The sequence below is a fragment of the Geotrypetes seraphini genome, chromosome 10 (assembly GCF_902459505.1).
Source record: "Geotrypetes seraphini chromosome 10, aGeoSer1.1, whole genome shotgun sequence".
Taxonomy (NCBI): Eukaryota; Metazoa; Chordata; class Amphibia; order Gymnophiona; family Dermophiidae; genus Geotrypetes; species Geotrypetes seraphini.
The window spans coordinates 19,293,927-19,309,689 of NC_047093.1; the positions used below are offsets into that span (position 1 = coordinate 19,293,927).

The 15,763-nt window shown below is 42.0% G+C and overlaps 1 protein-coding gene across 2 annotated transcripts in view; it reads left to right on the top strand.

Moving 5' to 3' along the window:
- Nucleotides 1-15,384, top strand: part of ERN1 (endoplasmic reticulum to nucleus signaling 1) — a 164,931-nt gene extending 149,547 nt beyond the window's left edge. For both annotated transcript variants that reach the window (XM_033960709.1, XM_033960710.1), the window contains 4 exons: nt 6,597-6,724; nt 8,612-8,735; nt 8,894-8,961; nt 13,766-15,384. In XM_033960709.1, the coding sequence (XP_033816600.1) occupies nt 6,597-6,724; nt 8,612-8,735; nt 8,894-8,961; nt 13,766-13,987 (542 nt within the window). In that variant the 3' untranslated portion in view covers nt 13,988-15,384. The remainder of the gene's footprint in view (nt 1-6,596; nt 6,725-8,611; nt 8,736-8,893; nt 8,962-13,765) is intronic.
- Nucleotides 15,385-15,763: the final 379 nt, after the last annotated feature.

Sequence of the window (15,763 nt, forward strand, 5' to 3'; positions counted from 1 at the left end):
GTGACACCACCACCACCCCTGGAAACGATTGGGACAGGAGAGAGGCCAACCCCTCCTGCACAGCTGAAACCCCCTACCCTCCACCCCCACTAAGATACGGGCCTGTTTTTGGTTTTGGTTATACCTGCTGTACGACTATGTGTAGGTCGGCCCACCTCCCGCCTTTTCCCCTCCTCTAAAAACACCTCTTTTCGCTCTATGCGTTTAGAGGCAGGGGAAAGGCCTAAGCTGGTTTTAGATACGTCTAAAACCAGCTTTGGTTATGGGTACTTGGACGATCATGTTTTTTTGATTGTCCAAGTACCCATTTAGGCCACTTTTTAGATGTTTTTTTCTTTGATTATGAGCCCCATTACTTGAAAACCCTCTGAACCTTCCCCTTCCAAAACAAAACCTTTTATATTCCAGGCTTTCCCACTTGTCAGTCATGCACTATGTTAGCTGAAAAGGGACATGTAATCCATCTTGCTTTTTCTCTTTCTAAATAGAAGAAGGAGCAGTAGAGGCCGTTTTTATTTATTTAACACACATTTATAAATTGTTTTATTTTATGTTTGCAAAAAGGAAACTGAGCACATTACAATCATAGAAATATAGTAACATGATGGCAGATAAAGGCCAAACGGCCCATCCAGTCTGCCCATCCACAGTAACCATTATCTCTTTCTCTTGCCGAGAGATCCCATGTGCCTATCCCAGGCCCTTTTGAATTCAGACACAGAATCTGTCTCCACCACCTCTTTCAGGAGACTGTTCCCTGCATCTATCACCCTTTCTGTAAAAAAGTATTTCCTTAGATTACTCCTGAGCCTATCACCCCTTAACTTCATCCTATGCCCTCTCATTGCAGAGTTTCCTTTCAAATGAAAGAGACTCGACTCATGCGCATTTACATTACATAGGTATTTAAACGTCTCTATCAAATCTCCCCTATCCTGCCTTTCCTCCAAAGTTTACAGATTGAGATCTTTAAGTCTGTCCCCATATGCCTTATGATGAAGACCACATACCATTTTAGTAGTTTCAAGTTTTATTTTAGTTTGATAAATCGCTTATTTAGTTTTACTAAGCGAGATACAACATTAATAAAAATAGTAGCCTTCCTCTGGACCGACTCCATCCTTTTTATATCTTTTTGAAGGTGGGGCCTCCAGAATTGTACACAATAGTCTAAATGAGGTCTCACCAAAGTCTTATACAGGGGCATCAATACCTCCTTTTTCCTACTGGCCATACCTCTCCCTATGCACCCTAGCATCCTTCTAGCTTTCACTGTCATCTTTTCAACCTGTTTGGCCACCTTAAGGTCATCGCATACAATCATACCCAAGTCCCGCTCTTCTGTCATGCACATAAGCTCTTCACTCAAACAATCAAATATCACAATTATAGTATTACAACAGTGCAAAGAACTTAAATCCCCAAACCAAAAGCATGGGAAAAAAATCCCCAAAAGAAAACCCCACTATAGCATCACCTATAAAAGAATGCATTAGGTCCAAGGGGCACGGCTACAGATATTGTTCACAAAAAGAATCCCCGCTAAGAGGGAAATAAAAATGATGAATCTCTCCATTGTTGATAAATGTCCCAAATAGTATGGAAATGTTGTAGACGTCCATATTTAAAAGCATCAAACAAATAAAGTCCAATTCCTCAACAAAGTAACACATTAATATAGCGCATAGAATCGAGGCTGTTTCCAATATCAAATGCATTCATAAAAATTTCATAAAACTATCGATAAGACAATATTGATTAGCTAATGAGTATTTGGACTTTTCAAAGTGCTTTCAGAAGAGAAGTCGGGCACATCCACTGACCACCAGCATTGGTTTCGAGGCTGCTTTTAACTCCTAACTCTTACCGACGTCTGTTTAATCATTCCCTCTTTGCCCAAATCCCTAACTCCTATTTGTCCTGTTTGTCTGTCTGGGTTAGATTGTAAGCTCTATCGAGCAGGGATTGGCTCTTACAAGTTTCATGTACAGCGCTACAGAAATAAGAACTGATAGTATCCACACATGGATGGACTACATATGTAAATGCTGTTTCAGAATGGGGGCCATTTGAGCTCATGCAAACAAAAGTGGGCCAAGTCTACTTTCTATATTGGGAGGTACCCATTTCAATAAAAAGAACAAGGTGTGCCTGAATTGGTTTAATATGTATATAGGGAAGTGTGGACATTTCTCTTCTAAGTCTCTAGGCCGTAGAGGCTATGAATCGGTGCATAGCTGAAATAATGCAAAAAATGGACATGGCCGGCTTGGACTTTGAAGGGCTCTATAAACAAATTTAAATCAAGCTTTAAAACATTTTTATTTGAAGAGTGTGTGGCAAAGTGGTTAGAGCTACAGCCTCAGCACCCTGAGGTTGTGGGTTCAAACCCCGTGCTTCTCCTTGTGACCCTGGGCAGGTCACTTAATCCCCTGTTGCCCCAGGTACATTAGATAGAGTGTGTATATAAATACTTTAAAAAAAAGATGCATTTGATTTGTGAATATTGACTAACTCCTAATCATCCTGATAAGACCAAGTCCTTTTAATTCAGATATGATTACTACTAATCAGATTTAATTGTCCACCTACTGTTCATTCCTTTTGTGTATCTCCGTCCTATCGAATTTTGTATTTCTTCCCTTTTTCCCGCTTGTGTGAATAATTTGTTTTCTTTATCAGTTAATATTTGTTAACCCATATTTATATAATTTTTAGTACGTACACCGCTTAGATATCTGATAAGTGGTTTATCAAATTTTATTTTATTTTATTTTTTTAAATCTTTATTCATTTCAAATCTTAAATCAAGTACAATATTGAAATTTATCAATTAAGCATTCAAACACTTGAAATCCTATAATTGATCATCATAATATAAAATATTACCCCCTCCCTTATTTTAAATAAACTTGAAACTCATTTATAGGTGGTGAGGACAATCCAGGTGACAAGTACCTAGCAGAAACCCAAATAGTAGCAAGAGGCATGATAGAGATGGGGATATGGAGTGTTTTGCATAGACCTAACACATTGGTGTGGAATCCCCATCATACAAGAGGAATACATGTTAATGTGAAAAAGCTAGACATCAGCATTTATACCCACCCCAGGGTCCGCATAAGTGTCTACATGGAAGGCAGGCGTAAAGGCTGAGGTCTTGGCTGCCCCACACCGAACCCCCAAAACATCAGACACCTCCCCCCTCGTCCATGAATTTAGTGCAGTGTCTCTCAAACTATTTTAGCTCTGGCACACTAAATGGAGCAAATATTTTTCACAGCACTTTATAATTGAAATTATAAAATTGCAAAACCAATAAAAAATTAAATTTGAGAGTTATTTATTTAAAGTTCTTTAAGCTATGTATGGGTAATTGTAACAATGGTAGAACTAAAGTAAATAGAATAGAATTGCTAATCAGTGCGATGGATATGCTTGTTTTTGAGTGCAAATTATTGTAACTCAAAATGTGGCTCGATAGTTGACAAGCAAACACGCATTTCATCATCCACCATCTGTAGTCGCTCTCTTTTCGATTTAATTTCTGTCAGAGCTGAAAATCCAAGTTCGCAAAGATAAGAAGATTCAAATGGTAACAAAGTCTTGATTGCTTTGTTGCTCAAGTTAGGATAGCTACTGCTTAAAAAATAGTTTGTCTTGAAGGACCAGTCATGTCAAAGAATGATGCTTGTCTGGGCGGTTGGAGAAGGTTATCATGCCGCTGTACGGGGGCCATGGTGTACCCTCACCTGGAGTACTACGTACAGCACTGGTCGCCGCACATGAAGAAGGACATGGTACTACTCGAAAGGGTCCAGAGAAGAACAACTAAGATGGTTAAGGGGTTGGAGGAGCTGCCGTACAGCGAAAGATTAGAGAAACTGGGCCTCTTCTTCCTTGAACAGAGGAGATTGAAAGGGAACATGATCGAAACATTCAAGATACTGAAGGGGATAGACTTAGTAGATAAGGACAGGTTGTTCACCCTCTCCAAGGTAGGGAAAACAAGAGGGCACTCTCTAAAGTTGAAAGGGGATAGATTCCGAACGTAAGGAAGTTCTTCTTCACCCAGAGAGTGGTGGAAAACTGGAACGCTCTTCTGGAGTCTGTTATAGGGGAAAACACCCTCCAGGGATTCAAGACAAAGTTAGACAAGTTCCTGCTGAACAAGGACGTACGCTGGTAGGGCTAGTCTCAGTTAGGGCGCTGGTCTTTGACCAAAGGGCCGCTGTGTGAGCAGACTGCTGGGCATGATGGACCACTGGTCTGACCCAGCAGCGGCAATTCTTATGTTCTTATGTTGTATCCTTACACACACAGATGCTCATAACATTGACAGACTCTTGCATACACGACGTATATGTCATCTATTCTAGTGTATACTTATGAAGGGAATTTTTAAAATTAAAGTAAAATTCTGGAACCTGTTGTGGCATACCCGGAATCTCTTCAAGGCACACCACTGTGCCTTGACACACAGTTTGAGAGAGACTGATATAGTTGGATCAGGAGTAATGTCCTTATTTGGCACCTAGACCTCTAATGGTAATACCACAGGATAACCACTAGGTGTCACAGTTGCCCTCATGAAAGAATGAGCTGGAGAAGCAGGAGGGACTAAGCATTGTTTCTGCTCCCACTAAATATCAGGGACCAAGGAAAAGCCAGGGATGGGGATTGGGTCAGGGGGGGGGGGGAGAGGGAGGGGAGAAAGAACTGATGCTTCAGAAGTGGCACATGGGGTGGAAAACAGTTGGGGTGGAGGAACTAGTGCCACTAGCTAGGGCTATATGGGAGCAGGGAAAAACTGTTCCTACATGTGTGAGGATTATGTCTGGTTCTTTCTCCTCCCCCATACAGCTTTTCAAAATCAGTGTCCCACGGGATGTGGAGATATATGCCCCTGCGTTTCACAAATCATTACATTACATTACATTAGTGATTTTTATTCCGCTTGTGCCTTGCGGTTCAAAGCGGATTACATAAGAAGAGAGCTGGACATTTCCAGGAGGGTACATGACATTGGAGAATACAGATTGAGGGTATAGACTAATGACAGAGAGAGTGTGTAGACATAATAACAATGGAAGATAAATCAGGTTACATTACTATACATATCAAATATTCTGTTTCCATACGTTGGTAGGGATCGGTTTCGGTAGGGTGAATTAGGTTCCAGGTTTTTTTTTTGTTTTTTTTTTATTTATTATTATTATTATTTTTTTTATATATGTATTTTTTGTCGATTGATGGTATGGTGCCTCTTGTTAACTACTATGGGAATTCTCCACCACTCAACCTGGAGGTGTGAACCCCCCCTCCATGTTCTAAAATCTGCCTCTTACTGATATCACTGAATTATGTTTCTGTTTTGGATGACAAATGTTTATAGAGCCAAGTGACAGGCGTTTGTTACATAAAATTGAGTTTGCTTTTAGAGAATGACATGTGGACAAATTTTTCCCCATCTCCGCAAGAACTCAATTTCTCCGTCCCATCCCTGTAAGTTTTGTCATTGTCCCTGCCCCATTCCAGTAAGCTCTGCCTTAACCACACAAACCTTGGACAGTTATGATTTTAAAGTGTTTGAGGCTTGTGCAGATGAGGACGGAGCTTGAAGGAATGGTGCAGGGACAGGAAAAGAACTCATGGGGTCAAGGAAAAATTTTTCCCCGTGTCTTTCTCTGCTTGGGAGAAAAGTATAGAAAACTGAATAAATAAATATTGTGAAAAGCTTCAGCCTCTGCTAAGCAGAGCAGGTATTGTGATGTCATAATGCCTCATTCCACCAATAAGAACCAACCTCATCAGTGATGTCACAATGGCTTGATTGTCCTTTACTTGGCTCACTTTTACTACATTTTGATTTCTAGAGTGGTGCAGTATAGCGAATGGCACGGAGACAAATTTTTTTCCGTCCCCACAGGAACTCAATTTCCCCATCCTGTCCCCGTGAGTTTTGTCGTTGCCCCATTCCTGCGAGCTCTGCCTTAACCGCACAAGCCACGAACACTTATGATTTTAAAGTTTTTGAGGTTTGTGAATTTGAGGACAGAGCTCAGGCATTGGTGGAATGAGGCATTATGACATCACAATCTGAGCTCTAGAATGTCGCTACTTAGGATTTTAAAGGGTTTGAGGCTTGTGCAGATGAGGGCGGAGCTTACAGAAATGGAGCAGGGACAGGAAAAGAACTTGCGGGGATGGGACAGGAAAATAAGTTCCCGTGCAGACAGGGAAAAATTTATCCCTGTGTCTTCTCTATTTACTTTGAAGCATTAAAATGGCTGTCATATTGTTTCTTCCCTGATTTAATGACAGTGCTGGAAACTGAGAGAACACAGTTTAACTTCAGGGACCTGACATTGTGGGTGTATGTAATTTTATTACACTGGTTAGAATTTGTGTTACGTTCTAATTTTATTTATCTCATTTTCAAAACTACTACTACTATGTGTGTTGAGTGTTTTTGAAGACAACTCTGAACGCATCTAAATGGCTTCTTCAAAACATTCAGAGCAATTAAAAATCTAGATGAATTGATTTGGGAATTTATAATTAACACAGTGATGATTTTTTTCATTTTACTATAGAGGACATAGTTTCTCATGAACTAATAGAGCAGATGATAAATATGGATCCTCAGAAGCGTCCGTCAGCCAAATGTGTGCTGAAGCATCCGTTCTTTTGGAATTTAGAAAAACAGCTCCAGTTTTTTCAGGTTTGTTCTTTCATGCATTTTATTTATTTATTTTTTTAATATATTTGATGTCAGGCACTCGTTTGTCTTATAAAATACCTTCCACAATAGAGGAACTGGGGCAACATAAAATATACAATGTGTATTTGATGCCAGGCGTACATTATTTTTAGCAGCACCACACTGGATAGATTTATCCTTAACTGAGGTCTAGTGCAGGGGTGGGCAACTCCAGTCCTCGAGGGCCGGAATCCAGTCAGGTTTTCGGGATTTCCCCAATGAATATGCATGAGATCTATTTGCATGCACTGCTTTCAATGCATATTCATTGGGGAAATCCCAAAAACCAACTGGATTCCGGCCCTCGGGGACCGGAGTTGCCCACCCCTGGTCTAGTATCTACAAGTCTTCTCCTAGTATCATCAAAAAAATCCTAATTTTAAAACTGTGGATCAGATAATAGATAATCAGGTTCTGACGTAACCTCTTCAATTTCCCTATCCTTTCTCTCTTCAACATAAAACTTACAATTTTGTTAACAGCAAAACAGTAGTAAAAAGACCAACTATAAACATAAATACAGACAGTCCCCGGATTAAGAATGGGTTCCATTTTTTTAAACCGTTCTTAAGTTGAATTTGTATGTAACCTGTACCCTAGTATTCTTCCCACCTTCTCCACCTCCTTGAGGCCCCTCTTATATTCCTTTCCATTCATCCCACTGTTCCCTTTCCACCACCACAACCAACATTACTCCCTCTCATCTCTCTCTTCCCCATGCATCTCTACCTCGCTCCTCTCCCACCAACGTGTCCAATAATTCTCTCTCCCTCCCTATGCCCAGCAATTCTCCTCTTTCTTCATTTCCCCATGTGCACCATCTCTCTTTCCCTCTCACTCAGACACCCAAGTGTGCTTTTCTATTCCCTCCCCCACCTCAGCATCTCTTTCCCTCCCTCATTCTTCCATCCTATGGCTCATGCTCCCCTCCCTCCATTCTATGTCCCAAGTTCATGCCCCCTCCCTCCTTCCTTCCATCTTTTGCTGATGTTTGTGCTCCCTCCCGAGTCCCAGTGCGCCCCTCTCTCTCCCGCCCTTCATTTTGTGCCTCCCTCCAGTGGGTGTTTACCTTCTTCTGGCCTGCTCCCTCCTCCTTCCAACCGTAGTTGTTTCTCTGCACAAAGCCGTGAGCGGCAGCTCCTACATGTGTCCTGCGGCTGAGCCAGAAGCCTTCCCTCTGATGTCTGAGGAAGCTTGGGGCAAAGAATGGCGGGAGGGAGGGAGGGAGAGGGTCACGTTGGATCTCGGGAGCGAGGGGGGTGCATTGGGACACTGAAGTTAGAACAGGACCCCCCCCCATTCGTAACTATGAGTCTGACGTAAGTTAGATGTTCGCAAAACAGGAACTGCCTTTACTGTATAATACATACATACTAAAAAGGAGACATAAAATTTATGAAGAACATTCAAATAACATAGTTATGACGCTAATGCTTTTCTGTAATACAGCGTATAGACCAGGGGTGAGCAAACTTTTTGATTCGTGGGCCACGATTAGCGCGCGCTAAATGCTAATGCACTCATTATATTTTATGGATGCGTTAGCATTTAGCGCATGCTAAATCGGTTAGCACACGCTAAATCAGTTAGCACGCCTTAGTAAAAGGACCCCTAAGTGTTATAACTGTACCTACACCTGGGGCTGGGGTTTCCATCCACCATGACTGCTTAACAAGGAATTTATAGGCACAGCACAAAACGGCTTTAGGTGCCGAGATGCACACTTGAAAGTAAAAAGCAAAGAAGTTGGAAAGCGGGGACTTGTTCAGGAATGATGTGCGGATTCATGCTCCGGCACTCCTGAAATGCCGCGCCAGGATTTGAAAACCATTTGACTTTCTTTTGCAGGATGTGAGCGACAGAATAGAAAAGGAATCGCTTGACGGTCCAGTGGTAAAACAGTTAGAGAAAGGAGGAAGACAAGTAGTGAAAATGGACTGGAGGGAACACATCACGGTCCCACTTCAGACAGGTATGCTACCTTTCTATAACCTTAGTGGGGGTGAGAGAACAGTAGGGATGTTCGGCCAGGTGAATGCATTGCATCGTTCGTGAAACTGAAGGATGTCCCTGTATGAGCAGAGAAGTCCCCACAGGCTGATGTATTCATTTCATTCTTTATGTCTGCAGATCTTCGTAAATTCAGAAGCTACAAAGGAGGTTCCGTAAGAGATCTTCTCCGTGCTTTGAGAAATAAGGTAAATAACGAGAGGCAAGCCAACAGAAAAATGGGGGATTTTCTCTTTGCTGTTATTGTTCGGTTTAGAAACCAGTGGAAGGAAGCGATTTACAACCGCCTCCTCTGCCTCGTCCATTATTCCTCTCGTGTGTGTTTGAGCCAAGCGCCTTCCCTGGGGTCTGGGGTCCCATGTCTGCCTTGCTGAAGGCCCCCAGGTCCTTTCATCAGCTTGCAGGACTGCCAGCGTCTCATATCTATGCTGAGCATAGGATGTTCTCACTTTGGGAATGGACACTATTGGGTTGAAATTCAAAACAATTTAACCGGCTACAAACAGCCATTGATGATTTAAATCATTTGCTTGGGGGTATCTGCTAATTTTCAGTGGTACTTAACTGGTTCTCACCACTGAAAATTAGCATTGCCAAAGAAAATCTGGGCTATTTGTTGTGGGTTTTTTTTTGGGTGGGGGGGGGGGGCCTTTCAGAAGTAGTCGACGGTCGGTCAGGTAAGTGCAAATATTGATCACTTACCGGCCAAGGTAACCAGGTATATGGTACCGCATAAATCACAGTCCTGTCTTTACGTGCTAACCCAGAACTGCTTACATTCTGAACATTGACTTAACTGGCTTCAATGCCAAATCCAGGACATGGACCAGCATTGGATATCTGGGAATAATGCTGCAGCGGTCAGCCAAACGTTTTCAACCCCTATAATTTTTATATAGAGTTAATAGAACTATGGACAAATTTATGTAACCTTTTGTAAGCTCTAAGTAACTTTATCCAGATTGAAAGGGCTACAGCTGAATATTTTATTGGGACAAATAAGTGATATTTATTTATTCAATTTTCTATACTGTTCTTCCAGGAGAGCCCAGAATGGTTTACATGAGTTTATTCAGGCACTCAAGTATTTTTCCCTGTCTGTCCTGGTGGGCTCATAATCTATCTAATGTACCTGGGGCAATGGGGGGATTAAGTGACTTGCCCAGGGTCACAAGGAACAGCGTGGGTTTGAACCCACAACCCCAGGGTACTGAGGCTGTAACTTTTAACCATTGCGTCACACTCTCCCCTCTGGGGTTATAAATAACCAAAATCTGAAAGTGTGAAACTTCCACTACTACTCAGATCTTAAAAAGAAAATCAAAAGTAGTGAAATACTGTTCAAATTATGAATAAATATATAATTTATTTATTTATTTATTTGGATTTTTATCCCGTCCTCCCAGTAGCTCAGAACGGTCTACAAATGAACATACACAGTGGGGAGTAACTAGACATATAAGTAGTACAACAGGTTTAGTGACTGGATTTATAGATTTGGGAGAGAATTAAATTCAGGGAGAGTATAGCAGAAAGAGAGAAGGGGGAAATACAGTAGTTTAGTTTAAGGAAAGTTATATGCGTTTAGGTACAATTTGTTAGTGGAGAGAGTAAGAGAGGGTTATACTGGAGTTCGGGAGGGTGATAGGAGAGTGGAGGGGTGGGGCGTAAGGGGGGGAGAAGACAGAGGAGATCTTTAGTTGAAGAGGAGGGTCTTTACCGATTTACGGAATGTTAATAATGAGTTCTGTTGTCTAAGTTGGGGGGGGGAGTTGGTTCCAGAGGTGTGGAATGAAGTGGCTGTAGGATCAAAATTAATTGGGAGAAAAAGACCTCAGCGGGGCTAGTTATCTAGTACTCAAAACATCCCACATCCTCAATCCTTAGTCAAAATCTCCCCCCAAAATAATGTAATATAGTAGATGACGGCAAATAAAGACCCAAATGGTCCATCCAGTCTGCCCAACCTGATTCAATTTAGATTTTTTTTAAATTTTTTCTTCTTAGCTATTTCTGGGCAAGAATCCAAAGCTCTGCCCGGTACTGTGCTTGGGTTCCATCTGCTGAAATCTCTGTCAAATCCTACTCCAGCCCATCTACACCCTCCCAGCCACTGAAGCCCTCTCCAGCCCATCCTCCCCCAAATGGCCATATACAGACACAGACTGTGCAAGTCTGCCCAGTACTGGCCTTAGTTCAATATTTAATATTATTTTCTGATTCTAGATCCTCTGTGTTCATCCCACGCTTCTTTGAAGAACTCCGTCACCGTTTTCCTCTCCACCACCTCTCTTTTAATTCAACTTCTCAAACCACAAAAATCTCCTTATATGAAAACGTCTTGCTAGTTCTGGATAAATCGCTTAAATCAGGGGTGTCCAATGTCGGTCCTCGAGGGCCGCAATCCAGTCAGGTTTTCAGGATTTCCCCAATGAATATGCATTGAAAGCAGTGCATGCAAATAGATCTCATGCATATTCATTGGGGAAATCCTGAAAACCTGACTGTACTGCGGCCCTCGAGGACCGACATTGGACACCCCTGGCTTAAATGAATAGTTCACTTGATCTGAGTCAGAACAATCTCACAAAATAAGATAGTACTTAGCTTTGAGAAAAATCCCAGTGGGGTCCTCCATTTCACGGAATGCTTCTTCGGGGAAATGCTGTCCAGAATAAAAGTGCGTTCACAACATACAAGGGAGGGTGTGGCACAGTGGTTAAAGCTACAGCCTCAGCACCCTGAGGTTGTGGGTTCAAACCCACGCTGCTCCTTGTGACCCTGGGCAAGTCACTTAATCCCTCCATTGCCCCAGGTACATTAGATAGATTGTAAGCCCACCGGGACAGAGAGGGAAAACTGCTTGAGTACCTGAATAAATGCATGTAAACCATTCTGAGCTCCTCTGGGAGAACGGGATAGAAAAATTGAATAAATACAAATAAAAAAATACAAAACAGAAAACAAGGAAATAAATTCCACGGAGTACAAACAGAAAATGACAAAGTAGGGCTGGAATTGTACACGTCAGAGATAAAACCAATGAATCAATATTTACTAAGAACCAATAAAACAGTCCCTGTTGTATATCAAATTAAACTGTGTTGTAGACCCATTAAAACAGTCTCTACATGGTCCGTGTTTCGGCATTAGTGCCTGCCTTGGGGGCAAAAACGTCCAGTAGGTGGCAGTCTTATCACATCAGAGGTTGCTTAAGCTAAAGGACTGTGCCCTGAAAATCCACCATAAGAACATATACGATTCCAACTCCACGCACTCCAACGTACCCCTTGCATCTTATTCAGTATACCAGCCTTACATTTCTTTTATCTATTTGATCTTGCATCCCGTCCGCCCCAGAGGGCCCAGACCAGGTTACACAGTTTAACATTCACAGTGTTACTATATATATGGTAGGGTTATCATTAGGGGTTGCAACTATGCAATCATGACTTCTCATCATGACGTTCCAGTGTGAGTCTGTTAATTTGATTTTTTTTTAATTTTTTTGTTTAATACAGTTTGTAAAAAACTATTAAGTTTCAAGTTTATTTAAAATTTCTTATATCACCTCATCAAAGTTCTAAGTGGTGTACAAAATCATAAAAACATAGATTGGCTACAATACAAACTTAAAATGACAAGGTATCGCTAGGGATGACTACTACACTTCCCCCTCCGTATTTGCGGGGCTTAGGGGCAGAGCCGGCCTGCGAATATAAAAAACCTTGAATAATATTCGGGCTGGTTCTGCCCCTAACCCCCGCTTCCCCGGCTATTTTAAGTCCCGTAAGCCCCCCCTTAAGCCTTACCTGGTGGTCTAGCGGGTTTTCAGGCAGGAGCGATCTTCCCACACTCCTGCAGATCGCTCACAGGAAATGGCTGCCTTGAGCTCCCGTAGATCACCAGGTAAGGCTTAAGAGGGGGGGGGGAGGGGGCTTACAGGGCTTAAAATAGCCTGAAAAATGAAAATGCATATTTTGGTTTAAAACCGCGAATAAACAAATTTATAAATATGGAATTTGCAAATATGGAGGGGGAAGTGTACATTCAAAGACATTAAAACCTTGACAAACAGGAACAGAGGGTAAGAAGGCGAGAAAAAATGGGATTGGCACGTGGGATCTCTTCACGGAGGAAGTTAGGGGATGGGTCATTAGTGTGGGCAGACTGGATGGGCCGTGGCCCTTTTCTGCCGTCAGTTTCTATCTTTCAAAGTAAAAGGGAATAAATAGGGGAAAAACAGTAGGAAGGTTTGCTGAAGGTAAAATCCTATTGGGTCACCCTTACAAGGGCAGTTAGGTCTCAAAGGCGTCAAGAAATAAAAATGTTTTTAGCTGTGTCTCGAATTGACTAAGGGCTCCTTTTACTAAGCTGCGCTTAGTAGTTTTAGTGTGCCTTGCGTTGCCGCACACGCTAGACACTAACGCCGCTATTGAGCTGGCGTCAATTTTTACGCAAGCGTGAGGGGGCAGCGCGCGCTAATCTGCAGCGCGTGCTAAAAACGTTAGCGCACTTTAGTAAAAGGAGCCCTAAGAATTGATTCTTCGCGTAAATAAGCCGGGATAAGATTCCATAGTGAGGGAGCAGTCACCGTAAAGATGGCCGACCTCATTGTGTTTATATACTTTAACGGACGGGATAGAAAGAAGATTCTGAGCCGAAGATCGAAGGGTCTTAGAGGGGTTATATGGAATAAGAAGTCTATCAGTGAATTCTGGTTGGTTGTTTTGTCGGGTTTTGAATGTTAGTAAAAGGATTTTATAGGTGATTCTATGTTCTCCCGGTAACCAGGGTGCTTTGTGTATGAGGGGAATAACATGATCGTATTTTTTTTGCGTTAAATATAATTTTTATTGCAGTATTCTGTACTATCTGGAGTCTTCTTATTTCTATACAGTTTTATATTTAATACCGTTATATTTCAACTATTTAATACATTTTATTAAAAAGGATTTAATGCTAACTGGTTATTTTGTTTCTCATTCTCAGAAGCATCACTACAGAGAACTGCCGCAGGACGTACAAGAGACACTAGGGTCCGTGCCAGACGATTTTGTGCTTTATTTCACATCCCGCTTCCCCCGCCTCTTACTGCACACCTACAAAGCTATGCAAATCTGCAGCCAGGAAAGACTATTCCAGCCTTACTATTGTCAGGAATCGGCAGAGCCAAGACATGCAACTCTCCAAATGCCCCGTGATGAGGTCTGACAGAGGGATCTCCATTCTCCAAGGCAAAACATTCCAGCCGCAGGGCTGAAAGCTAGCAGGGCTTAGCAAAATGCAGCAGCATGAACAGTGTGACGAAGGGGGGAGCGCGAGAATTCCGACCAAGTGCCTTGTACTGCCTGCTGCGGGTTTTGTGACAAACGGTAGCCTTGAGCCCCCCCCCCCCCCCAGAGGCACTTGTGAAGGCCTGAAAAAAAAAAATAGCTTATAATCGTTTGTGAAGCTGCTACACAGAGTGAAAAGTGAAGCTGAAATAGGAAGACGTGTGTGGGCGCCTCGCTTTACTGTCGGACATATTTGCGTTTTTACTAAATTATTTTTAAATGTTTTTAAATCATGGGAATGGTGATGACATTGAACAGAAACACATGTAGCATTTACTGTTTTTCCCATCTGTTGCTCCCGCAAGGAATATTTTCAGCAGTTTCCGGTCTTTTTCGTCTGGTACTGCCATTTTGAATTTTAGAAAGTTTTCTTAAAACCTAGTTCCAAAGGGAAAAATAAAGAAAGAAGCCAAAGCATTAACAGAATGTATACAGGTGGTTTGCAGTTTCTTCAAACAGAGGTGAGCATAGTTTGTTTTTTTGCCTGATGAGTCAAAGAAACATTTGGCAAAAGAAGGAGGGGACACGGTTTCAGAGGCACTTTAAAGAAGTCAAGTGCAGGGCTGTCCCTTCCTAAAACAGGTGGCTTTTTGAAACGTCATAGTTTGCGTTTGTGAAACCACCATATCTCAGTGAGCTGCAAGTTGGTAGAATACAGTATTAGATACAAATGGAAAATTTCAACCAAATGTATTTATTGTAATGCAATTCCAGTATTTGGCTGATGTAGTAACATTAGACAAATGTTTTGGGCTTATCTTAATGTTGAGTCTGTACAAGTGCGCAGTACAGCAGTTCATTGTGAGGGATATTTTTCTGGGGATTGTGTAACGTCCTGTTTGTGGAATTTTCTCTTAGTTCTGATATATGTTGTAGTGGGGGGAAGTGGTTGATTTGAGGCTCCAAACTGGAGGTTATTCGAAAGGAAGCAATGAGCTATCCTGGTGAGACTTATCAGTTTTTTTTGGGGGGGGGGAATTATTATTAGCCATTTTTCAAATCGCAATTTAATTCTTATTACTGAATGGAACATTTTATCACTAATTCTGGGTTACAAGACAGGGTAAAAAATAATGAAATTGGATTTCTTGTTGGCATCTTGTCAGTGACATGTAAGCATAAGGAGCAGAGACAGAGCCCACCTAGTGTGGGTTTAAAACTGAACCTTTTTATTTCTTTTTACAAGGATGCAAGTATTCCTTTTCGGTTTATTTAAAAATGTGACAAGAGTAATTACTCTTCTTGAAGCATTAATTATAAAAAAAAAAAAAAAAAGCCAGGTACAGTTATAACACTTAGGGCTCCTTTTACGAAGGCCGTTAGCGGGTTTAACGTGCGTGACTTTTCATCACACGCTAACCCCCCGCGCTAGCCGGAAAACTACTGCCTGCTCAAGAGGAGGCGGTAGCGGCTAGCGCGGCCGACGGTTTAGCGAGCGCTATTACGCGCGTTAAACCGCTAACGCGCCTTCCGTAAAAGGAGCCCTTAGGGGTCCTTTTACTAAGGCGTGCTAACCGATTTAGCGCGTGCTGATTTAGCGTGAGCTAAATGCTAACGTATCCATAGAATATAATGGGCGCGTTAGCATTTAGCGTGCGCTAAATTGATTAGCGCACACTCAAGCGATTAGCGCGTGCTAAATCAGCTAGCGCAC